Genomic DNA, 25,174 nt, shown 5'->3' on the forward strand with positions numbered 1-25,174 from the left:
GTTTTTTCTCCCCCCAATCAAAATACATATGTTGTTGGAGGATTTCTCAACAGCCAAAAAACAATGTTAGACTATTTCATTCTGAGTGTTATATATAACTTTCTGAAAATGTCAGAATATCTTATGTAGGCAGCCTGCTTTCAAGTGAACATCTCCTTGGTTATAATCAATTTACCTGTAAAGTCTGACACTGTTCTGAGAGTCATCTAAAAAGCCACAGGTTACTTGTTGATTAATCAAGGACCTCAAAGCATATAACTGAGCTTATATTTTTTTTTTTTTCCAGTCCTGAAAAGCTATGCATCTATCTTGTTCTCTGAAAATTATACAGACATACCACAGTACCTTTACCCACAGGTATGGTGGTTGCTGTTGGTAAGCATGGGGGAGAAACACTGTTCTAAGGAGGCAAAGAAAAACAACAACTCGGCAGTGGTGCAGAATCAGATCCAAATTTCCCACTCGTTTTTTGTTTGTTTGTTTGTTTGTTTGCGGTACGCGGGCCTCTCACTGTTGTGGCCTCTCCCGTTGCGGAGCACAGGCTCCGGACTCGCAGGCTCAGCAGCCATGGCTCACGGTCCCAGCCGCTCCACGGCATGTGGGATCCTCCCGGACCGGGGCACGAACCCGTGAGGCGGACTCTCAACCACTGCACCACCAGGGAAGCCCTCCTACTCGTTTTTATTAAAAGCAGCCGTTAATGACCTGCAGTAGGCAAACAATGTCATTTATCTAAAAAAATTTTCAGTTGTCTTCCCCTTTGAGTTATTTTCTACATAAATCAGTCATTTTACATATTACTTTTCTTTGGTAAATAGAAAAAGGTATTTGCCTTTCTGGTTTTTCACTTTGATCCTTTATTGGTATCAAAAGCAAGTTAGGTCTAGACTAATATTAAAATGAGAAGTGTTCTTCTGCCCATTTTTCTAACAAAAAGATACTACAAATAAATTTTAAACTTCAGTTCTGTCAAAAAATGGGCCTCTTCTATGTTCTTTAGTAGCAGATACAGGAGATCAGATCAAAAATCACATAAATACAAACATACATTCAACCTCTTGCCCAGGAAACCTCCAGCATCCACCACTTACCTCATTTTTTATGTAGCTGGTAGGAAATCTGCTTGATACACAAACTTTTTGACAACTGTAAAGCTGTGGTCAATTATGCTCTTGTATTTTCCAGGTCAACAGCTGCGCAGTACAGTAGTTAACAAACACTCTGTCTTTAGCCACATTTAAGAGTTATAGAGCAGGGAAATTCCTTTCAAGATTATCTCCTTTATTTTGTTGATTTTTAACAAGGAACCCCCAAACTTTATACTACGTGTAATGGGCTTGAAACAGATTAAGCAGCAGGATGTGCGTTTAGAGTTTATTTCTGAGGTAGTAGAACAAATCCTTCCTCATGCCTCCTTCCTGCTTATCCTCAGCCTTTCTTCTTCCCCACCCCCTCCCAACCAACAACTTTTCCCAGCCCTGGAGTAACAGCGGAGAATTATAATACTTCAAATCTTACAATATATTGTTAAACACAGCATTCCCGAATGAGAGAAAGATTAATGAAAATTCTCGTTGGAAAGCCCCTGAGGTAAGGGGAAACCTATGATATCGACTATCTTTACAACTGTGAAAAACTTTCAGATTTGAAAAGAAAAGTAAAAAAGATACCAGCAGGCTAGCGTAGCCTTCAATACTGCACGTCTCCCTTTATTCTTTTTAACTGCTACCAGCTGACTCACACTCCAACTTAGGGGCCCCTGGCAACCAACGGCCCAAGCCCCCTAAAGCCTGCTAAGGACCACCAAGAGAGCACGGCGGAAACGCCCGCGGACCCTCCTCGGAGTTTAAATTGCAGCGGGAGGAGGCGCGGCCTAGCGTGAGTAGGAGAACGCCACGCCCCATGGGGCGGGGCTGTCTACTAGCCACCGCCTCCCTAGAGGAGGGGAAGGGGCGGGGCCACCATGACGTCATCCAGGGAGCCCGCCCTGGTTGGAGGGAATTTAGAAGAGACTAGGTGGGAAGGAGGCGGAGTCTAGTTTCCCTGGTGATGGGTTGCCCGGCGGTCGCCTGGTTACCGGCCGCGGAGGTCCTCGCTGCGCCAGCGCAGGCCGCGGAGGTCTGTGGGCCGGAGCTTACGCTAGAGTCTTTCTGTCTGTTCCGCTATGGCAGCGGCAGTGGTCACGCCGTCGGGTTTGGAGGATGGGGTGTCTCGGTCCCGCGGCGAAGGGGCAGGGGAGGTGGTCGTGGAACGGGGCCCTGGCGCGGCCTACCACATGTTCGTGGTGATGGAGGACCTGGTGGAGAAGCTGAAGTTGCTCCGCTATGAGGAGGATCTCCTCCGGAAAAACAACCTGAAGCCCCCGTCCAGGTGGGTGCCCTCGTCCTCCGAGCGCCTGGATACCGGCTGGGCTCTGGGGAGATGCCTTCTTCCGGCCTTCGGCGGAACGCCAAGCGCGAGTTAGCGAGCACTTGCCTCCGTCTTCCTAAGCAGGAAAGGGCACTTCACCCCAAACTTGGCGACAGAGGGCTGGACAACTCACGGAACTTAGACTTCGTATTTTTGTAGGGAGAGTAAAGTTTTGGAACTACAGATAGGATTGGAAGACAGCTTGCCTAGAGCACACACGCAGCTCCATAAAACACAATTCTTTTTTTCTGATTATAAACGTAATAAAACAACCTCATAGAAAACTCAGAAAACACAAGAAAATGTGTAAAAATAGTACTGCAGTCACTCATAATCTCATCCCGAAAAATGAATGTCATTATCAATTTAGATCTATCTCTAGTTTTTGTTTTCCTCTTTGAGATCCTGTCCCTACAACTTGTAACTGTGGGTAGCTAGACCTTGCTGAGCACTTTATATGCAGTTAGTAAACTTGTTCACTAATTGCTATGGTTTAAACGACTTCTGCCTTTGCAGTAACAGTATTCTCAGAAACTGAGACGTGAAAAAGACAAATGAAATGACAATTATTGGAATTGTCTCTCTCTCATAGAACCCAAAGGCCTGCCCTGTTCTGGTGGGGAATAAGTCCATCATATCCTGAAGCTACTGGCATTAGTTACTGAGGATAATGGACAGCCAGCACTTTCTCTTCCAGTCAGTGTAGCTTAGTGATAGCCTCATAAATAAGTTTTATAGCTTTCCTTCACATTAATACTTACTTAATTTTTTATGTTTATTTTAGATCAAGAATTTGTAGTACTTTCTCTTAAAGGCTACAGCTAGTCTCAAATAATTTCCCTTGACAGTTTGGATCTCATTTCTTGCTCTCTTCCAGTAACTCACATTAGAAGATATGTAGGCTTCATGTAAACTGCCCATATTGATAAGCCAGTCCATAATAGGAGAAAAGTTAGAGGAAGAATCATTGTTGCTTGATTCATGATAGAAATTGTAGGATTGGAAGTTATTACTTAAATGAATAGGATAATGTAAACAACCAACATCTTCTATGTTAATAAAAATGTGGGTTTTTTTCTCCAAGTATATTTTTCAAACTAAAAGAAAGGCCTTAAGGTTCTATTGATATAATCTCTATGCTATTTCCTCAGGAGTTCAGGAGGGTACTTTGAGTCATGGATTTACATGGAAATATCCTAGTTTAATGGTTCTGAAAGTGCAGTCAGCAGACCAGCAGAATCAGTATCACCTGGGAACTTATTAGAAGTGCGGTCCCACAGGCCCTTTCCCTGGTCTAGTGTATCAGAAATCCTAGGGGTGGGGCCCCGAAGTCTGTGTTTTAACAAGCCTTCCAGGTGATTCTGATGCCTGCTAAAGTTTGAGAACCACTGTCCTAGGTCTACAGTATTTATCAGTATCCATTCCTCTGTCTTGGAGTTGTTTCACCTGATATGGAAAAGATGAGTTGTTAGTGGGTGAACATATATTGATACCTACCTGGAAGGACTTCATGGCCTTTTTTTCTTCCCAGCTTTCTGTTATCTTTCAGAACATTTACACTTACCCTGCAGGAAAAAGTTTTGGAAACAGGAAGGAGTAGACTGCTGATTCTTATGAAAAATAGTTATAATATCTATAAATCCAAATGTAAACACAATAGTGATAGCTACACATAAAAGCAAAATAAGATCAAACTGACAAATGCTGTTGCTAGCAGGTTTTATTCCTGCTATGTTTAGGCACAAATCATGTTGACCCTCATAGAGCTATTTTTAGTAGGCTAGGGGATTTAACCAAAAGTCAACAAGTGATTGTTAGACTGGGGATGTGATACAAACACAGTGGTTCTTACTCCTGGCTGCACCTTAGAACCACCTAGGAAGCTTTTGAAACATGCCCATACTGGGACTTCACTCCCAGAAGTTCTGATTTAATCTTCGAGGGAAGAAGCAATGTTTGGTAAGGTAGCAATAGTTTGACAAGCTCCTCAAGTGTGATTCAATATGCAGCCAAGATGAGAACAACTGTTTAACCTAGAGGATAGGTTAGAAACAGTAAGCAAAGATAACAGTGACACTGTAAAAAATGTAAAAATGCATAGTGAATAATCATTAAGGTCTTTTTTTACACTCTGAGCATCTCTTAATTCTAAATGACCATTTTCTGGAAGTACTCTCTTATTAATTATTCCTGACACATAAATGATTTTGGCCAAGTTCTACATGCTCGGTTTTTTAACATGACCTGCACTTTCTGGATGTAAAGTCTTTGATCTAATATTTTGTGTCCAGTAGTAATTGCCCTTATGCTGTTGATTACAAACTTTAATGTGAGTGTCGTGGATTACTAGAAACTTCAAAGAGTGAATTATCAATGTGTTTTGTTGTTAAAGCCATTTGGAAAAAAAATCCTTTGGCAATTTTGGATTTAGCTTCTTTAGCTACTATGGACTTGTTTGAAATATTTCGTATTCTACCCTCCCCCCTTCTTTTGAAACAGACACTATTTTGCACTGCCTACCAATCCTGGGGAACAGTTCTACATGTTTTGCACTCTTGCTGCTTGGTTGATTAATAAAGCAGGACGCCCCTTTGAGCAGCCTCAAGAATATGATGACCCTAATGCAACAATCTCTAACATATTATCTGAACTTCGATCATTCGTAAGTGTAAACAACTCTCTTCTTTCTGCATGTTCTCAAGTTAAGACATTTTTATTATTGGTAATACAGCCACATAAATGCTAGCCTTTTAAAGAATTCTCTTTGAATAACTATATATACACACATGCATATATATGTGTATATATATATATATGTATAATTGTATCTAGATTTATTTTTCAGGTAAAATCGTCTCAGAATGGTTGATATTATAACATTAATGCCACTTCTAAACATGTTTAGTGTGCACACATTATAGACCAAAGTAATAATATTTTTCTTAATCTTGAAATGTCTCTGAGATAAATTTATGGATACTTAGTTCTCCTTCTTAAAAAATGACTAAAAACTAGGAAGCTAAAACACTGTATTTTGAAAGGGAACTTTGATTTAATAGACCATGATAGCAGTTGTACTTTTCTGACTTTTCCTGGGGACAAGCAGTAAGAATTTTTGGCACACGTGTTATTGAGTTTTGACAAGTGAATCACTTCATCCTTCGCATGGTTGTTTAATGATATGATACCAACCTAGTGGTTATACTGAATTTTCACCCTAACAAAATCAATGATTTGTTCTGGCTATTGCCTTTTAATTTGATACTTTTGACAGTAAAACATCTTCATTTTCCTTTAGTATTTCTGTACTAATGGATTAAAAAAAAAGACTAAAGAGATGGATTTCTAGGAAGCAATGTAATTAGTTATTTTAAATCATATTTGAAGAATAGAGAAGTGATACATTTATTCAGCAGTACTTTGCTTAAAATATTTTGACATTTGCAATATAAATAACAAGTTATACCCAGTTTGTCTTTTGTATTTCAGGGGAGAACTGCAGATTTTCCTCCTTCAAAATTAAAATCTGGTTATGGAGCGCATGTATGCTATGTTCTTGACTGTTTAGCTGAAGAAGCATTAAAATATATTGGTTTCACTTGGAAAAGGTAAAAATTACCCAACCTGGCAACAGTAATTTTATGTGCATAGCTTTTTATTCTAAGGGTTCAGAGTTATTTAATTGAACTGTTAGGAAGTATTTCTTCTTGACTGTTCTAAACTGAAAATGCCACACTTAATTAGAAAAGTTAGTATAGACAAAATTGAAATATCTGGTATCTTCAAAACCATTTCTGATATTGTGCCCCTTCCCAGTTCAGATATATAATTATTAAAGATTTAACTGTAACTGTATATCCTGGTCAATTTAGGAAACTTTTTAAAAATTTCTTTGCATATATTTATTTATGCAACCAAAGATATTATATTACCTGGGGGTAAATGATAGCTAAAAATTTAAGGAAAAAATGGAAATTACTATAGTATTTTAAGTGGGATTTTCTCCTTTGTTTATAGTGACTGGGCAAGAATAATACTGAAGAAGCCACCTGACACACTGTTAGACATTGTTCATTGCTTCTTTCTCTGACCTGTGATTTGTTTATATTTTTATTGTTGTATCTATACCATGGTATTAAAGTCATTTTTTACAGGTCTGACTTTCTTGCTAGAAATTATGAAATCTTTGTATGTACTCTATGGCAGTTAACATAGCATTTGATATATCATAGATGCTCAATAAATGTTGACCACATGGATAAGGGAATAAAATATTAAGCAACTGTCAATTTGTGTAGGTTATAATTAGAAAATATATAAATTTGGTCCTTTGGAGATTGGTATTATTGATAGGTTAGAGACTGTAGAAGGCATTATTCAGGTAAAAACATGAGCAAGCAGTGATTTTGGATTAGAACTAACTTCTTGGAAAGGTGTATATATTGTTTGTATATTTTAATGTATATTCAGTTACATTTTCTGAGGAAAGTTATCTACTCTCTGTTAATACTTTTAAAAACTTACTTGACTTAGGTTATCATCAGGTTGAACCATATGAAATTACCGATATTCATCTATTTTTGAACTAAAAAAAAGTGGTAATTTCATATGTTCCAACCCAAACAGTACCACTTAGTGCAGTGTGAAGAATGAGTACATAATCTACATTACTTCTTTATTAGATTCCATGAAAAGTTATGAGATATCCTGCATTTGGCATTTTAAAAAAAATTATTAAATCTATTGCCTAATGAATTCTAAATTCACCAGAAATTACTGGTATCTTAACCACTAAGATAACCAATTGGTATCTTCCCCCCATGTGTATACAGTCCCTATAAATTATACAAATCACAATGCGTGGCCAAGAATAAGATATGCTAAGAAACAAAGAACCAAAGTACCAAATTAAATAGATAATTTGGTACTTCCTTTGTTTCTTAGCATATCTTATTCTTGGCCATGCATTGTGATTTGTATAATTTACAGGGACCATATATACATGGGGAGAAAGCAGGGGGAAACATTGAAAATAGGGATTAGAGAATATATCAACTATGTGATATGTAAGTGATACAGAAGTTACATGTTTATACATGCTTATTTTATATATCTAAATATGCTAAAACAAACACTAGAAAACGTAGAAATCCTAGGAAAGCATTGCCTTTAAGATATTATCTAGTTCTAAATAGTCCAAAAAAAAAAAAAAGAAATTATTCTTTAAGAAGATTGATTTGGTTTGTAGTACTTTACTTCCTTAATATTAAATGTCGGTTTTTGTATTTTGTTAACCTGAGGTATGGATTTTTAAAATAACCTTCCAGAAGTAAATGCAAATACTTTTATTTTAAAGATTTATTTATTTTTAAAATTTTACTTATTTTTGCTTCATTGGGTCTTAGTTGTGGCACACAGGATCTTCATTGAGGCATGCAGGATCTTTCTTTGTGGCATGCAGGCTTCTCTCTAATTGTGGTATGCGGGTTTTTTCTCTTCACTAGTTGTGGCGCACAGGTTCCAGGGTGCGTGGGCTCTGTAGTTGTGGCACACAGGGTCTAGAGCACGTGAGCTCTGTAGTTTCTGGCCCATGGGCTCTAGTTGAGGCATGCGAGCTCAGCAGTTGTGGCACGTGGGCTTAGTTGCCCTGCGGCATTTGGGATCTTAGTTCCCTGACCAGGGATTGAACCCCATCCCCTGCACTGGAAGGCAGATTCTTTACTGCTGGACCACCAGAGCAGTCCCCAAATACCTTTGAGTATTTTTAGTATGGGAAATGTATGTCGTTCATCTTGATGGAGAAAAGAGTGTTCAATACTTAGTGTTAGGACCACTGATTAGATTTTGGAAATAAAAACAAAGCTGGAGTCCTTCTTATTACCTCTATCAAAATAAATTTCAGGACTTCCCTGATGGCACAGTGGTTAAGAATCTGCCTGCCAGTGCAGGGGACACAGGTTTGAGCCCTGGTCCGGGAAGATCCCACATGCCACGGAGCAACTAAGCCCGTGGGCCACAACTACTGAAGCCCACATGCCTAGAGCCTGTGCTCTGCAACAAGAGAAGCCACTGCAATGAGAAGTCTGCACACTGCAACAAAGAGTAGCCCCTGCCTGCCACAACTAGAGAAAGCCCGTGCGCAACAATGAAGACCCAATGCAGCCAAAAATAAATGAATAAATAAGTACATTAAAAAAATTTTTTAAATAAATTTCAGATTGATCAAAGACGTAAATGTGAAAAATGAAACTATAGGAGTGCTGAAAGACCAAAGGGGTGTGGGATGTGTCATGTGATGGAAAAGCTTTATGTATATGATGTTAAAGGTAGGACCCATGCAAGAAAATGTTGCTAAGTCTATGTAATAAGAATTGTAACAGTCCTGAATAGCTAAGAGTATAAGAAATAAATAGGAAAAATATTCTTAACACAGTTAGGCAAAGCATTAATTTTCTTAATATACATACACAAGGGCAGAGGGCATAAATATGCACTTCACTGAAAAACACACATAACCAATTGAAACATGAAGAGGTATTCAACTGCTCTCATGTGAAAGAAATGCAGTTAAAACAAGAGTGAGGCTTTTTCACTTAGATGATTGGCAAAGATTATAGTTTGTTTACCATATTGGCAGATGTTTACCATATTGGCCAATGTATGGAAACAGAGTCCCTGTTGTTGCGAGTGTAAATTAGGGTAACGTTTTGGAAGCTGATTTTAGCAATATCGAGCAAAACAATAAAATGTACAAAGTTGTCGACCCAGCCCTTATACTTGTACAAATTTATTTTAAATGATATGCATAAATGATAAATGTATAAGGATGATCTTTTCAGTATTGTCTAGTAAAGAAACTAGAAACAACATCAATTTTCAGCCGGAGATTGCTAGTCACATGACTTATGGTTCAGTGGAATACAGTGCAGGTATGTTGGGGGCGGCGGGGGGAAGTTGTACACTTGACCTTTGAACAATGCAGAGCTTAAGGCTGTGGAAAATCCGTATATAACTTGTAGTAGGCCTTTCTCATAAGCCGTCCCTCCAAATCCGCAGTTCTGCATCTGCAGATTCAATCTACCACAAAACATGTAGCAGTGTAGTAGTTACTATTGAAAAAAATCTCTGTATAAATAGACCCACGTAACTCAAACCCATATTGTTCAAGAGTCAACCGTATATGTACCTAAGTGTGGTTTATTAGTAAGTAAAGAAAGTAGGTTGGCTAACAGTATGCATGGTATCATCCCATTTATGTGCTTGATTCTTCAAATTTGGCGGCAAACATTTTTGCTTCTTTACATAGAAGGTTTCAGGAAGGATACGTGAAACATTTAACAGTGATTCTGGAAAAGGTGGCAGGTGAAAAAGGACCAGAACTGGTATAGCGGGGGGATCCTTAATATTCACATTATGTCTTTTTGCTCTGCTGAAATGTTTTGTTTTTTACTCTCATCTCATGTTAAGCTTTATTATTTTAGACCAACATACCCAGTGGAAGAATTAGAAGAAGAAACTGTTGCAGAAGATGATGCAGAATTAACATTAAATAAAGTGGATGAAGAATTTGTGGTATGTGTGTTGCTGAACTTTTTGTTCATTTTCACCATTGGATTCAATTCCCTTAATTCTCCTAGACTTCCATTTTCTGGAATATATTTTATGTCATTGTTTCTAGAGAAGAAAAGCTTTTGAATAGAGTGTCAAGTATCAGTTGTTTAGACCTTTAGTTAAGTTAATGCTCATGTTCTGTAATGATTGAGGTCTGAATTTTAGCAGGGGTTCTTCAAATGTAGACAGGAAGTAGTAGACCACTAGTTATATGGGTTAACATTTTATTAACAACCATTCATGATCTTAAATAGACCATAAATAATAAAGAATTTAGAAGAGAGCAATAGAATTTAGGATTAATACATTCTGCTTCATAGGAACACCATTCATTTCTCAGGAACTCCTTTATGCTTCTAAAATTAGGATGAAGACACCCTGCAAGAACTTAAAAAATACTTATACATACCAACATTATTTAAATTGTTTGGCAGCCTCTGGGCCTATCTGCATTCTTAACATTCTATCCACAGTGTGAAATTATATGTTCATGTCTCTACAACAGACTAGGCTAGGAAAATGGTGGAGAAAAAAAGCTTTTCCTCAGAACCAGATATGGATTGACCCTGGTGTTTTAGGAAGTGTATATATGATTTGAAATTAAAATGGCAGGGAAAGACTTTGTAGTGTATTTTACTGTCATAAACCAATTAAATTTTTCAGGTGATTTTTTTGAATCCACAGAAAATATATTCTGTATTTCAGCTTAAAGTAATTTATTAAGGGACTGTATGCTGCAAAGATATTAATCACTGCATTATTTTATAGGGAATGATGAAAATAACCATTAAATAAATTAGACTATATCAGATAATAGAATATCATATAGCCATTAAAAATTGTTTACAAAGAAATGTTAGTGACATGAGGAGGACAACTTATATGCATAAACTCAACTATATAAAGTATGCAGAAAAAGAAAAATATGAATATGTTAACATTAGTTATATATGGGTAGAGGGATTATGGATGATTATTTTCTCTTCTCTGCATCTTTATATCTTCAAAGTTTTTAACATGTATTTTATTAGCAGTAGAAATATTTTAAACCATATGTATTAAAAAGATGACTGCTATTTATAGAAGGAAAAAGACCACTATAAAACTAATCAATTTAAAAGATATCTTTCTTAATGTGATAAATTTTTAAAGTTAAGGTAAAAATGTAGTAATTCCTGTGTTTATTGAGCATCTGCTATGTAGCAGGCACTGGGCAAGAACCTGGTGGTGCTGGATATACAAAAACTTTGAGGCAGGAAGGAGCTTAGCATGACAAAGGAACTGAGAGAAAACCACAGTGGCCGGATCTCCCAAGTGAGCTGGGAGGGTGGCTTAAGATTAACTGGAAAGATAGACCAGGTCCAGATCATTTTGAGCGTTTTAAGTTTAGACTTCATACTTTGTGTAATAGATCTTTCCCTTCAGGCTCAGAAAATTTTAAGTCCTCACATAGTCCCAGTTGTTCATCTCACTTATTTTACTCGGGTATCTTCCTCATCTTGTCTTCTTAGTTACTGTTTATTAGTTATTAGTTAATAGCTTATCTACAGATACCTGGTCCTAGTGCATCAATATTTAGCTTCAAAGACCTATAACTCAAAACTGCTAGTCAGGTGGAAAAAAGGAAGAAAACCTACTAATCAGAAGGAAAACTCTATGAGGGCAGAAACCAATTTTGCACATTTTTTTGTATCTCCAGTTTATTATACAGTGCCTGGTGCATAGTAGGTGTTCATTAAATATTTGACAAAAAATCACCTGTCAGCATATTGCTTGTAACTTTTAGAAATTATAGCTTTTTTTTTTCTGAGAACCATTTAAAGTTCAAAGCAGCATTATTGTATGTGTAAATTAGAGAAACAAACTAGAAAGCAGCCTCTTCGCACGTTTCTTGCCAACTGTGAAGTAGAGACCTTCTACTGTCGTAAGATCAAGCTGAAGGCCTTCCTCAGGGGGTTGCCTCTGAGGCTGTCATGTCTCTTGAATGTTTTTCTTTCCTTTCTTCCTTACAGTCATTATATTATCCTAAGGAACCCTCTCTTACCTCTCCCATTCCTCTTGCTAAGGAGAGCTGGATCAGTGCCAAAAAGCTTTTGGCTGGTGGGATAGTACTTCAGTTTGTTGCCAGTTTGTGGGGTAGCTCAAGGTTGGTAAAGATCATTTCTGACAGAGTAAAGTTAGTCTGTAATCAACAAGAAACTCGAAACCTTCAGTTTTAGACTGGCCAAATAAAGATAGGACACATTGGAAAGAAAGAAAGAGAGAGAGAGGGAAGGAGGGAGAGAGAGAGGCAGAGAGGAAGGGAGGGAGGATTGGGATCACGACACAGAATATTTTCAAAGAATATTCTCACAGAATGTTCTCACAGTATATAATCATATCCTTAGTAATTGGCAATAAAAGAATTAAGAGGATACATGTAAGGCAAAGAAATGACAGGAAATTGTTGAGTACCTTCTAAATTACTGAGATTAAAATCCTCTTAATTTATTTAAAAACTATTTTTGAGTCTGTTTATATTAAATTCCTTTCGAATGCTTTCTTAATAATATTTAGTAACTTAAATCCTTTTTCTAGTACCTACTGTTAAAGCTTATTGCCTATGAGTGTTCAAGCCACCACAATCCAACAAGTATTTATTGATCACCTATGTAAATAGTACCGATTAGGTTATTATAAAAACATTATAAACTTGTCTCTTCTCCCATGGGCAATGAGTCACTGGCATTTCAATCATTTGCTCTGGTTAAGTAGACCATCATTAGTGCAAACACAGGATAGACTGAGCTGTTTCTCAAAGGTGTGGCTCTGCATGTATGCTTAAGATTTAACATGTAAACAGATCAGTTTTGTCTACACCTCTATGCCCCACTGCCCCCATCCCCCAAAATATGAACGTTAGTTGAGTGTATGGAATCTGCATTTATATTGTTTCATGTTTTACTAAAATCTTTCCAGTTCCCCAAAGATTAGCAGAGTTCCCCTAGTTTTAGTGGCCCTACTCCCAGAGATTCTACTTTCTGAGTAGCTCTGGGATGGAGCCTTACATTTTCACAAGCTCCCAGGTGATGCTGATGCTGATGCTGCCTGTCTGAGAACCACATCTTGAGAACCACTGTCTTACATACTTCTTTTTATAAATTTCTTTTATTACTTTTTACTGGAGTATAGTTGTTTCACAATGTTGTGTTAGTTTCTTGCTGTACAGCAAAGTGAATCAGTCATACATATACATATATCCACTCTTCTTTAGATTTCCTTCCCATTTAGGTCACTACAGAGCACTGAGTAGAGTTCCCTGTGCTATACAGTAGGTTCTCATTAGTTATCCATTTTATACATAGCAGTGTATATATGCCAGTCCCAATCTCCCAATTCATCCCACCCCTCCTAACACACTTGGTAACCATACGTTTGTTCTCTACATCTTTGACTCTATTTCTGCTTTGAAAATAAGTTCACCTCTACCATTTTTCTAGATTCCACATATAAGTGATATTATACGATACTTGTTTTTCTCTTTCTGACTCACTTCACTCTGTCTGACACTCTCTAGGTCCATCCATTGCCTCTACAAATGACCCAATTTTGTTCCTTTTATGGCTGAGTAATGTTCCATTGTATATATGTACCACATCTTCTTTATCCATTCCTCTGATGACTGACATTTAGGTTGCTTCCATGTCCGGGCTATTGTAAATAATGCTGCAATGAACACTGGGGTGTGTGCACCCTTTCGAATTAAGGTTTTCTCCAGATATATGCCTAGGAGTGGGATTCTGGGTCATACAGAAGCTCCAGTTTTAGCTTTTTGAGGAACCACCATACTTTTCTCCATAGTAGCTGTACCAATTTACATCCCAACCAACAGTGTAGGAGGGTTCCCTTCTCTCCACACTCTCTCCAGCATTTATTGTTTGTAGATTTTTTGATGATGTCCATTCTGACCGGTGTGAGGTGATACCTCACAGTAGTTTTGATTTGCACTTCTCTAATAATTAGTGATGTTGAGCAGCTTTTCATGTGGTTGTTGGCCATCTGTATGTCTTCTTTGGAGTAATGTCTATTTAGGTCTTCTGCCTATTTTTTGATTGGATTGTTTGTTTTTTTAATATTGAGCTGCATGAGCTGTTTGTATATTTTGGAGATTAATCCCTTGTCAGTTGCTTCATTTGCAAATATTTTCTTCTATTCTGAGGGTTGTCTTTTCATCTTGTTTATGGTTTCCTTTGCTGTGCAAAAGCTTGTAAGTTTCATTAGGTCCCATTTGTTTTTGTTTGTTTTTATTTTCTTACTCTGGGAGGTAGGTCAAAAAAGATCTTGGTGTGATTTATGTCCGAGTGTTTTGCCTATATTTTCCTCTTAGAGTTTTACAGTATCCAGCCTTACATTTAGGTCTCTAATCCATTTTGAGTTTACTTTTGTGTATGGTGTTGAGGAGTGTTCTAATTTCATTCTTTTACTTGTAGCTGTCCAGTTTTCCCAGCACCACTTATTGAAGAGGCTGTCTTTTCTCCATTGTATATTCTTGCCTCCTTTGTCATAGATTAGGTGGCCATAGGTGTGTGGGTTTATCTCTAGACTTTCTATCCTGTTCCATTGATCTATATTCCTATTTTTTGTGCCAGTACCATACTGTCTTGATTACTGTAGCTTTGTAGTATTGTCTGTAGTCTGGGAGCCTGATTCCTCCAGCTCTGTTTTTCTTTCTAATATTGCTTTGTCTATTCGGGGTCTTTTGTGTTTCCATACAAAGTGTAAAATTTTTTTGTTCTAGTTCTATGAAAAATACCCTTGATAATTTGAAAGGGACTGTGTTGAATCTGTAGATTGCTTTGGGTAGTATAGTCATTTTCACAATACTGATTCTTCCAATCCAAGAACATGGTATATCTCTCCATATGTTTGTATCATCTTTGATTTCTTTCATCAGTGTTTTATGGTTTTACGAGTACAGGTCTTGTGCCTCCTTAGGTAGGTTTATTCCTAGGTATTTTATTCTTTTTGATGCAATGGTAAATGGGATTGTTTCCTTAATCTCTCTTTCTGATCTTTCATTGTTTGTGTATAGGAATGCAAGAGATTTCTGTGTATTAATTTTGTATCCTGCAGCTTTACCCAATTCATTGATGAGCTCTAGTAGTTTTCTGGTAGCATCTTTAGGATTCTCTATGTATAGTATCATGTCATCTGCAAACAGTGACAGTTTTACTTCTTCTTTTTCAATTTGGATTCCTTTTATTTCTTTTTCTTCTCTGATTGCCATGGCTAGGACTTCCACAACTATGTTGAATAATAGTGGTGAGAGTGGACATCCTTGTCTTGTTCCTGATCTTAGAGGAAATGCTTTCAGCTTTTCACCATTGAGTATGATGTTTGCTGTGGGTTTGTTGTATGTGGCTTTTATTATGTTGAGGTAGGTTCCCTTTAAGCCCACTTTGTGGAGAGTTTTTATCATAAATGGGGTTGAACTTTGTCAAAAGTTTTTTCTGCATCTATTGAGATGATCATATGGTTTTTATTCTTCAATTTCTTAATACGATGTATCACATTGATTGATTTGCATATGTTGAAGAATCCTTGCATCCCTGGGATAAATCCCACTTGATCAGGGTGTATGATCCCTTTAATGTGTTACTGGATTTGGTTTGCTAGTGTTTTGTTGGGGATTTTTGTGTCTATGTTAATCACTGATATTGGCCTGTAGTTTTCTCTTTTTGTGGTATCTTTGTCTGGTTTTGGTGTTAGGGTGATGGTGGACTTGCCGAATGAGCTTGGGAGTGTTCTTCCCTCTGTAATTTTTTGGAAGAGTTTCAGAAAGGTAGGTGTTAACTCTTCTCTAAATGTTTGATAAAATTAACCTGTGAAGCCATCTGGTCCTGGACTTTTGTTTGTTGGAAGATTTTTAATCACAGTTTCAATTTCAGTACCTGTGATTGGTCTGTTCTTATTTTTTCCTGGTTCAGTGTTGGAAGCTTGTAGCTTTCTAAGAATTTGTCCGTTTCTTCTGGGTTGTCCATTTTATTGGCGTATAGTTGCATGTAGTCGTCTCTTATGATCCTTTGTATTTCTGTTGTTACTTCACCTTTTTCATTTCTGATTTTGTTGATTTGAATCCTCTCCCTCGTTTCCTTGATGAATCTGGCTAAAGGTTTATCAATTCTGTTTATCTTCTCAAAAAACCAGCTTTTAGTTTCATTGATCTTTGCTATTGTTTTCTTTGTCTCTATTTCATATATTTCTGCTCTGATCTTTATGGTTTCTTTCCTTCTACTAACTTTGGGTTTTGTTTTGTCTTCTTTATCTAGTTACTTTAGATGTAATGATAGGTTATTTGAGATTTTTCTTGTTTCTTGAGGTAGAATTGTATTGCTGTAAACTTCCCTCTTAGAATTGCTTCGGCTGCATCCCATAAGTTTGGGATTGTCGTGTTTTCATTGTCATTTGTCTCTAGGTATTTTTTGATTTCCTCATTGATGTCTTCAGTGATCCATTGCTTATTTAGTAACATATTTTATAGCCTCCATGTGTTTGTGTTTTATACAGTTTTTTTCCTGTAATTGATTTCTAATCTCATAGTGTTGTGGTCAGAAAAGAAGCTTGATACTTTTAAGTGCTTAAAGATAAGGTTTATCTTTGAAATCTACCACTGCAGCTTTTGTACAACTCTACATGTGAAAGTGTCCACCAAACAACACCCACTTATTTTTTTTGTTTTTCTGTACAAGACTTCAGGGCCAAGTTCCATTTGCTTTATTACCATGTCTTTAAGCTTTGGATATTCTTGTTAAATTTATTTCACCCACTATGTCACTTGTCACCACAAAGACATTTGAAGAGAAAGGGGAACTAACGTTTTGTTGTATATGCTTAGAGAACCTGCTCAGACTCTGTATTTACTGGATATTGGAGAGGGGATTGATTCTCAAAGGGTCACTTCTGACACCATTCCCCATATCAGCTGGGCTAGGAATCAGGACCAGCTTGGAATCTACCTGAACTTTTCTTTTAGATAGTTAATATCTAAGATCCAAGTTTAGAATCTTACATGTGTATATTTTACATCCTTATATAGATTTAATATTTAATATCTTTAAACTTGAGCATATAAAAGATGAGATATCAAAAATATACATTAATGTGATTGGTCCCTGGAGTAAATGAGAGTATTCTGTATCTGTCAGCCTCTTATTTTTGTCCATTTTAGTCATGTTACTCAAAATTTCCATTAACTCCTTCCAGTGTCTCTATTTCAGATATGCCACTTGGGACTGTTTCTTGTTATGTTTTTATGTTTATTTATCCCCAGTTTCACAGCAGTGGCATCTTTCTCTCATTTTTTCTTTTCTTCAGTGACTCTAAAAGAGGTCCTATTTTTAAATGGCATCATCAAAACCTCAGAAAACAGATAACATTATGCCCTACTTTATGCACACTACTAGGTTTTTAAATACCTTTTCCTGCATTAGTCTTTCTATAAAGCTTAGCATATTAAGTATGTGAAATCTGAAAATACCTTTTTTAATTACAACTTTTATAATTATTAACTTTTAAACTCTTTTATTTTTCTAAGGAAGAGGAGACAGACAATGAAGAAAACTTCATTGATCTCAGCGTTTTGAAGGCCCAGACCTATCGCTTGGTAAGTTACATAGGATACACACAGGACCAACAAGCAGTCAGTACACATATTCTGCTGGAAATTGAAACAAGTAGAAATCATTCCTGGCCATTGCTTTGTGTGTCATTTGAAAAGTAGCTCTCGAAGCTGTTTTTCTATGTATACAATATTAAAATTATAGCAAATATAAATATCAGAGGGGCAAGTGGGAAAGCCTTCTGTCCATACCATGGAATATCAACTCAGGGCTTCTCATGTAAACTGGAAATAATTGATTTGCATTGTGTTATTTTTTTATTATGGAAAAACATATATAATTCAAGTTATTTTCCATTATAATGGGCAGTATTGAATGGTCTTGATTATAGGAAATACTCAAATGGTAATTCTTTGAAATAAAATGGTTTATATTAAGACTGGTGTATGGATAGGTAGTCATATGTTGCTTCAAGTCAGTTTTTGCTCTGTTTTAATTAGGAAATAAATCCAGTCTATAAAAGAGAACCCACTCAATGAGATATTTCAAAAGTACGTTTGGGATTTTTCTATTTTCCTATATGTTATATTTCAATAAAGTGATACCTATTGCATGCTCAAAAAAGTATGTATGAAACACAATCTTATTTGTTCTTTATTTAATTATTCTTATCTCAATTCTACCAACAAGTTTGGATCTAGTTTTGGGTTCCTGTCATGAAGACTTTCCTTGGCCACCTTACCCGACACTGATCTCTTCACTTATCATTCACTGCCTTAGTATTGTTAGTCAGCATTAGTAACTATTATTAATGATATGTGTGCATTTTCTGCCCAACTTGAGGTGTAATGTAACATAACGTTGTGGCTAACTTGACTGAGTATGTGAGTTGACTTTGAGACTTTCAGTACTTAACTAGCTGTCTGACCTTTGTCAGGTTTCCAACCTTCTTGTGCCTTATCTTCCTCATCTGTAAAATGAGGATAAAAATATTACCTTTTATGAAGAGCTTTTAAAGATTAAAAGAGTTACTACGTCTAAAGCATTTATAACGATGTCTGGCACATAGAAAGTACTTAAAAGGTGTTGGCAAAAACCAAAACCGCACCTTCCCCCCACATTCCTTCTCTCAAATCTGACTTGTACAAGCTCCTTGCTAACACAGATAACTATCATTTTTTATATTCTCCATAGTATAACACGGAAGATTCTGAATAAATGCTTCTTAAATGAAAGAATGTATTTTTTGTTGTTCAATTGAAAATTATTTCAGAATAATGTGTTAACATTTAAATCCAAACAGATAAACTCCAGTTGTAACAATACATTTGCACATCACTTTGTAGTTTTCAAAATACTTTAAAACACGTTTTTTAGTGACCTTGTAAGGCATTTGAGAAGATGTTATCTCCATCTTACAGATACAAAAACTGAAATTTACCACCTTGGGACAGTTTGTTCTTTTAAAAAGCTAATAAATTACAGTGGCTTAATTTGAACTCATTTTCTCCAAACTCCCAATTCTATTGCTTTTTCTTCTTTACCTTAAAACAAGAGTTCAACGGGGTAGATTCCTATGTTAAGCAAGGACACTGTGGTGCTTGGTGTTCGTGTATGTGTTGAAGATGTGATGACAGAGTTCTAAAGTATGAAGAAAAAAACAGAAGTAGAGATGCATACACAGTTATTCTTAGAAAGAAGCTGATATTTGTACTCTTCATTCTTATATTGATGGTATAAATAGAGACCGGTAAAGGCCACCTGTGATTCCCTCTGGACTAAGTACTTTGAGTATTGGGAAGGAGCAAAGTGATTTAACTTGCCTTTACCACTACTCTAAGTCCCTATTGGTCCTGATTTCAATTTTTCACTTCAATTAAGCTGTGTAAGGATGGGTTTTCCCCCTACCTGTGACTTTATAATTATCTAGGTATTAGATCCTTTGGACAATGATTATATAACATATACCTTTTGAACTAAGACTATGTATGGTTGCATTTTCACAAGAGGAAGAAATTGAACACCAGGTGTTTGTGGATGGTCAGCCATGAAGTACTAATGAGGCAGAAAACCCTTTCATATTTTAAAAAATCTGGCAAGTTTATGATGTTGCCCACTAAAGCCATCTGCCTGAGACAGCTGTATCTGACTATAGCTTGCGATGGCTCAGGCTGCTCTTTCCCCAAGACAGAATTGCACTATAGGTTAGTAACACAGATTTAAGATTTTGTTTCATGCAGCATGTGGGCTCACAATGCAGAAGAAATATTATTTTACTAAAGTTGATGTGATGAATTCTGCACTAGAGCAAGAATGATGGATACTATCTAGGAAATTGATGTACTAAATGTATACGTGACTGTGCCAGCCCAGCAATGTGCGGATTAAACAGTCCCCCTCTACCTGTGGTTTTGAAACAATAGATGCTTCTCCAGTCATTCTCTAATCCTCCCCCTGTTTTATTGTTCTTCACAGACTTCGGCATTGTATTCATCTGATTTGTTTATTGTCTATCGCAACCAGTAGGATGCAAACTCATCTAGAGCAGAAGCTTTTTAAACTGCTTTTGCACCTGTGCCTGGTGTGTAGAAAGTGCTCAATACTGAATAATGTTGAATGAATATACACGTAAATGAATGCTATTTTATATTTATAGTTTTATGAGAAAATATAATTTAATCTTCATAGAGAAAAGAACTTCTCAGCAATAATTGGGTCCTCTTCTATGTACTGTGTAGGATAATGCAGGGAGAAATCTACTTATATTCCTTTCTTTCATTAAATAAAGCAAAGTCTAGACCCTGAAAAGTGTGCCCTTAAGTATCATGGTGACTCAAGAAGCTGGGTGTACACGAGCATTTTCCTGAGATTTGTGGTAAATGGAGCACGAGAAAAGGTAAATGAAACAGACATATGTTGCAGATTGTGTTCTCTGGAAGTGGATGCTGAGAGAGTTTGGGATGCAAGATGTTCATGGTGAAAGGCCGGGGTGTTGCCTGCTGGGCCGGTCGCTGGAGGCGGTCTGCCCTGGGAAGGACGCGGCCCCAGGTAAGGTGGCTCTGCATGTGGGACAGAGCCCAAGGGAGCTGACAGCCTGCTGCTGGCCACCTTGCCTGCAACTGAGCGCAAGTCCTTCCTTGAAGGGAGACCCTAGGGTCTAGCTTCCTGACTCCCACTGCATAATTGAAGCCTGTAACCGCTAATTTGAAGAATTTGTAAAGAGATGCTGTGTGCCCATTGACTAAACTTTAAGATGTCTGCCTAGTCAGGCCGTAACGCAGCAGCAGTATTTCATGAGCACTGAAACCAGTGTTCTAAGAAATTGGCGCTTCCTATCAATCACGAACGCTTATAGTGATGGCACTGGTTTGTTTGGAAGCAGGTGCTTTTCAGAATAGTTATTTACTCTGAGGTTTAAAAAATATATTTTAAAGCCATTTTTGCTGTGATTTCTTCCTCCAATTCTGCTACCCCATTGTGGTTTTACCAATAATACAGGCATACCGCATCTTGTGGCGCTTCACTTTATTGTGCTTTGAAGATACTGCATTTTTTACAAATTGAAGGTTTGTGGCAACCCTGCATCAAGCAAGTCTACTGGTGCCATTTTTCCAACAGTATTTGCTCCCTGTGTCTCTGTGTCACGTTTTGATAATTCTCAAAAATGTTTCAGATTGTTTTCAAATGTTTCAAAATGTTTTTCATTATCGTTATATTTGTTACAGCAATTTGTGATCAGTGATCTTTAATGTTACTACTACAGCTTGCTAAGGGCTCAGATGATGGTTAGCATTTTTAGTGATAAACTATTTTTAATTAAAGCACATACATTATGTTTTTAGACATAATGCTCTTGCACACTTAATAGACTACAGTGTATTGTAAATATGTCTTTTATATGCACTGGGAAACCAAAAAATTTGCGTGACTTGCTTCTTTATTGTGGTATTTACTTTATTGAGGTGGAACCAAACCTGCAATATCTCTGAGGTATGCCTGTACTTTGCAAGATAATAACTCCTGCAATTAGTGAGGGATTGCTTTATTTTTCCAGCGTTTGATTTGCAGGTTAGTTAGTTAAATTTTGAATTTTTTCTTAGAAAGAAAAAAAATATGGATGGGATATTAGTCTACACTCTCTGTCCCTCTGATTTCTGAATGTTCTTGAAATTTGAAATTGAGCGAAAACGTCCCTGAGAGTGGCTATGGTGGGAGGGACACTGGTGCGGAATTAAAGCTCTGACAGTTGGGCAGAGCCTGTGAGGGTTAGGGGTGCGGGAGAATGTTCAGAGATGTGAGGGGTGGGAGCAGGGAAGGAAGGCTCTGGTGGCAAGGTGTTCGGCAGGTGTTCTGGGTCATTTCTGTTTCAAACTTGAGTATGCTGATTGGAAAGTGCCTGTATGTTCATGGTAACTGTGCTGTAATTATGAGTGGTCTTTGTAGCTCCCCTCCATTCTGAAGCTCAATAGAATAACAGCAGTAGTGTTCTGGCAGCATGAGGCAGATGTGTCATTCTTCTCCCCCAGTGGAAAAAAAAAAAAGATGGGAGGGAAGCTGTGTGCTCTCTGAATTCTATTTTTAAATGCCCATCACTTCATTTCAAAACATTTTTTTCAAGCATGCCATAGACACCATTCTTCCTTGAGATGCTAAATTTGAGGTTTTAGAAACCAAATCCTGAGTTATACAGCATAAAACCAACTATCTCAAAAGGTTTAAACACAATTGGTTTCTAATTACTTAGCAAAAAAATTCATTGTACCAAGAATGAGAGAATTTTTAGCTTAAAAAGCAAAAGCTGTAAGGAAGTAAAAATCTGGGCTTAGAATAAAAAATCATCATTTCAGTTTTAGTTTAGGATGTCATTGTGGCAAGGCTGCAATATTGTGATCAAAAGGGGGAGAATATGGATCTACTTCGATTAATATCTTAAATACATTTTCCTTATTTTACATATGATTTACGCTTTACTCTTCAACAAAATGTCCTTTCTTAATACAGGAAAAAAATGCCATTCTACAACATAATGTGCCCCATAGGATGCCCCTGGTTCTGATTCCTGCTCAAGGAAAATGTTTTTTCTTCTCTTTTCCTGAAACATTTGGGTGTGAGTTCTCCTATCTGGGCTCTGACTGTGGGAAGTCTATCGCTGGTGTTTCACAGAAGAAACAATTAAAACGCCACATGTTCGAGTGTGATGGAACACATTGCTGAGTAAATGCTTTTATTTCTCTGGTAGCTAGCCTGTACCACCCCATCAGTTTTACATCTGGAGGTGAATAGGAAATGTAGGTTAGAGAAAAAAGCTGTACTCCTCACTGCTCAGAGGAGGCTCAAACAGCAGTTCTTGCTGGGTGTAAAAGAGAATTTCACTTGATCTTTAGTGTAGCTTTTGAACGCACACTTGAAATAGGAAAGATCCTTATTTCCATTCGTGGTTTTATTGTGAGCCTAGAAAGAAGTAGGAAGCAAGGACTTTTCAAGGTCCCTTCTAGCTCTGAGTCCATACCTTCAAGGTCAATGCTACAGTGGAAAAGCAGCCTTAGATAAAATCCTGACCACGTGTCACTAGCCATGTGGCCATACCGATTTATCCTCTCTGTAACTCAGCTTTCTTATCTGTAAGATGGGGACACAATTCAACTAAGGGTTATTTTAAGATTAATAGAACTTGGGCATCACACCTAGCATGGTGCTGGCCTAGAGTATACATTTGATGCATTTCTTATTTTATATAATTTTTTACCTCTCCTAGAGACTGGAATTAGTTACAAACATTCTTAGGTGCTGTAGGAGACTAGCAAAAGCCCCAGTCTCTCAATACAAATAAATTTCTAGATCACCGTGAGTATTTTTGAGTAAGAAGCTTACATAGCATATGTTATCAAGAAGGTTGCATTTTGATGTAAATTAGGAAGCTCTGTTGATAGAATGGCTTTATTTTCATAATCTGTCACATGAATTATTATTGAAGGCCCACTGGACTCAATCTGCTGTCACATAGGGTCTCCCCTACAGAAATGACTAAGGGGAGTTTAATGAAAAGTAATACAATCGTTTTTTTTCCAGGAATCATTTGAAAGCCGTCCTTTTATAAACGGGTAGGTTGTATTTCCTAAATCAACACTAACAGCCTATATTTATTATGTAATTCAGTATATTAGATGCATACCCAGAATGTGTGCTTTTTTTCAGTCCTCCTCTGCAAACGTACAATCTTTAAATACACCCACCCCCACCCATCCCCCCCTCAACAATGTTAGTGCTTTGAATATCTGACGATTCATTTTCATCCAGGACATCTAGTTAGTTACTAAGACCTGTGGATGCTGCCTTTGAAATCTCTCTCATATTCATCTCCCCACCTCCCTTTTCCAAAATATTTTTCATTTTGCTCCTCAATCTTACTTACCAAAACATGACTTTAGTCAGATCCTTCTGAATTCAGTAACTTTTGATGGCTTTTCATTGCCTTCAGGTCAGTTTATACAGATTACAAAGCAATGCATTTTTGGTCTGGCTTTCAAAACCCTTAGCAATTTGACAACTATCCACATAGCCAACTTTATTTTCTTTCACTGGAATAACTTTTCCAGGTTAAGTTAAAGAGGACCTCTCGTAGGTTTTGAAACACCTCAGGAGTATATCTGCTCTCATCCTGTCCTCCTTTCCTTTGTCTCTTACCCAAAATGCCTCCCATCATCTCTCTACCTGACTCTTCAATAGTCAAGGTTCAGCTCAAATTCTGCCTTCGTAACAATACCTTCCCTTCTCACCCAGCCCCATTTAATCCTATGATCCACAAATGTACAACCCATAAATCTTCATAAATCACAACTAGCATGTTCTTTTATGAGGATTTTTTATCATTTTATTCACTGTCCCTGGAGTAGCACAGCACCTGGTATATAGTAGGTACTAAATAAAGTTTGGTGGGCTAAGTTATTTTACCTTGTTTGTAACTTTACTTCACCTCCCCTCTGGCTTACAGGACAAAATTCACATTCCTCAGCCTGTCCTCTAAGGTCTTTCACAATATATTCAATATTTTTTGCTCCCCAGTATTCACCTTTTTAAGCCCCTCATCTCTCTTCTCGTATGATCTTCACAAGCCATGTTCATTCAATATTTCATATTTTGGCTTATGATGCTTTCCTGCCTATATAAAGCCTTGGCTTGCCTTTTCTGCCTGTTTACATCCCAAACTTCCTTGTAAAGTTAAACTTAAATCTCACCATCACCATTAAAACGCACTTCTCTCTCTTATTCAAACTCCTGAAGCATTTACCACCTGTACCAGCTAGTTTTTGGATGTTAATCAAACTTATATTTTTACTTGTTTTTATTGAAAAAACTATTGTTTTTTAAAAGGGAAGTATATTCCTTGTTTTTTTTTTAAGGAAAGCACAAAAGAGTACAAAGAAAAAATTAAAAATTTCTTCAAATCTCAGCTCCCAGATATAAACATTTACGCATAATTGCCCTGAGGTCATGTAAGATGCAAACATTTAATGAATCTGGATGAAGGGTATATGGGAATTCTTTGTGCTACGTGT

At 37.1% G+C, this 25,174-nt stretch overlaps 1 protein-coding gene across 1 annotated transcript in view; it reads left to right on the forward strand.

Annotated features, from left to right (window-relative positions):
• The first annotated feature begins 2,004 nt into the window (after positions 1 to 2,004).
• IFT57 (intraflagellar transport 57) overlaps positions 2,005 to 25,174 on the forward strand; it is a 58,916-nt gene continuing 35,746 nt past the window's right edge. Inside the window, exons 1-5 of the mRNA XM_059064564.2 lie at positions 2,005 to 2,370; positions 4,909 to 5,071; positions 5,899 to 6,017; positions 9,891 to 9,981; positions 17,594 to 17,662. Coding sequence (XP_058920547.1) covers positions 2,165 to 2,370; positions 4,909 to 5,071; positions 5,899 to 6,017; positions 9,891 to 9,981; positions 17,594 to 17,662 — 648 coding nt within the window. The 5' untranslated portion in view covers positions 2,005 to 2,164. The remainder of the gene's footprint in view (positions 2,371 to 4,908; positions 5,072 to 5,898; positions 6,018 to 9,890; positions 9,982 to 17,593; positions 17,663 to 25,174) is intronic.

The sequence above is a fragment of the Kogia breviceps genome, chromosome 5 (assembly GCF_026419965.1).
Source record: "Kogia breviceps isolate mKogBre1 chromosome 5, mKogBre1 haplotype 1, whole genome shotgun sequence".
Taxonomy (NCBI): domain Eukaryota; kingdom Metazoa; phylum Chordata; class Mammalia; order Artiodactyla; family Physeteridae; genus Kogia; species Kogia breviceps.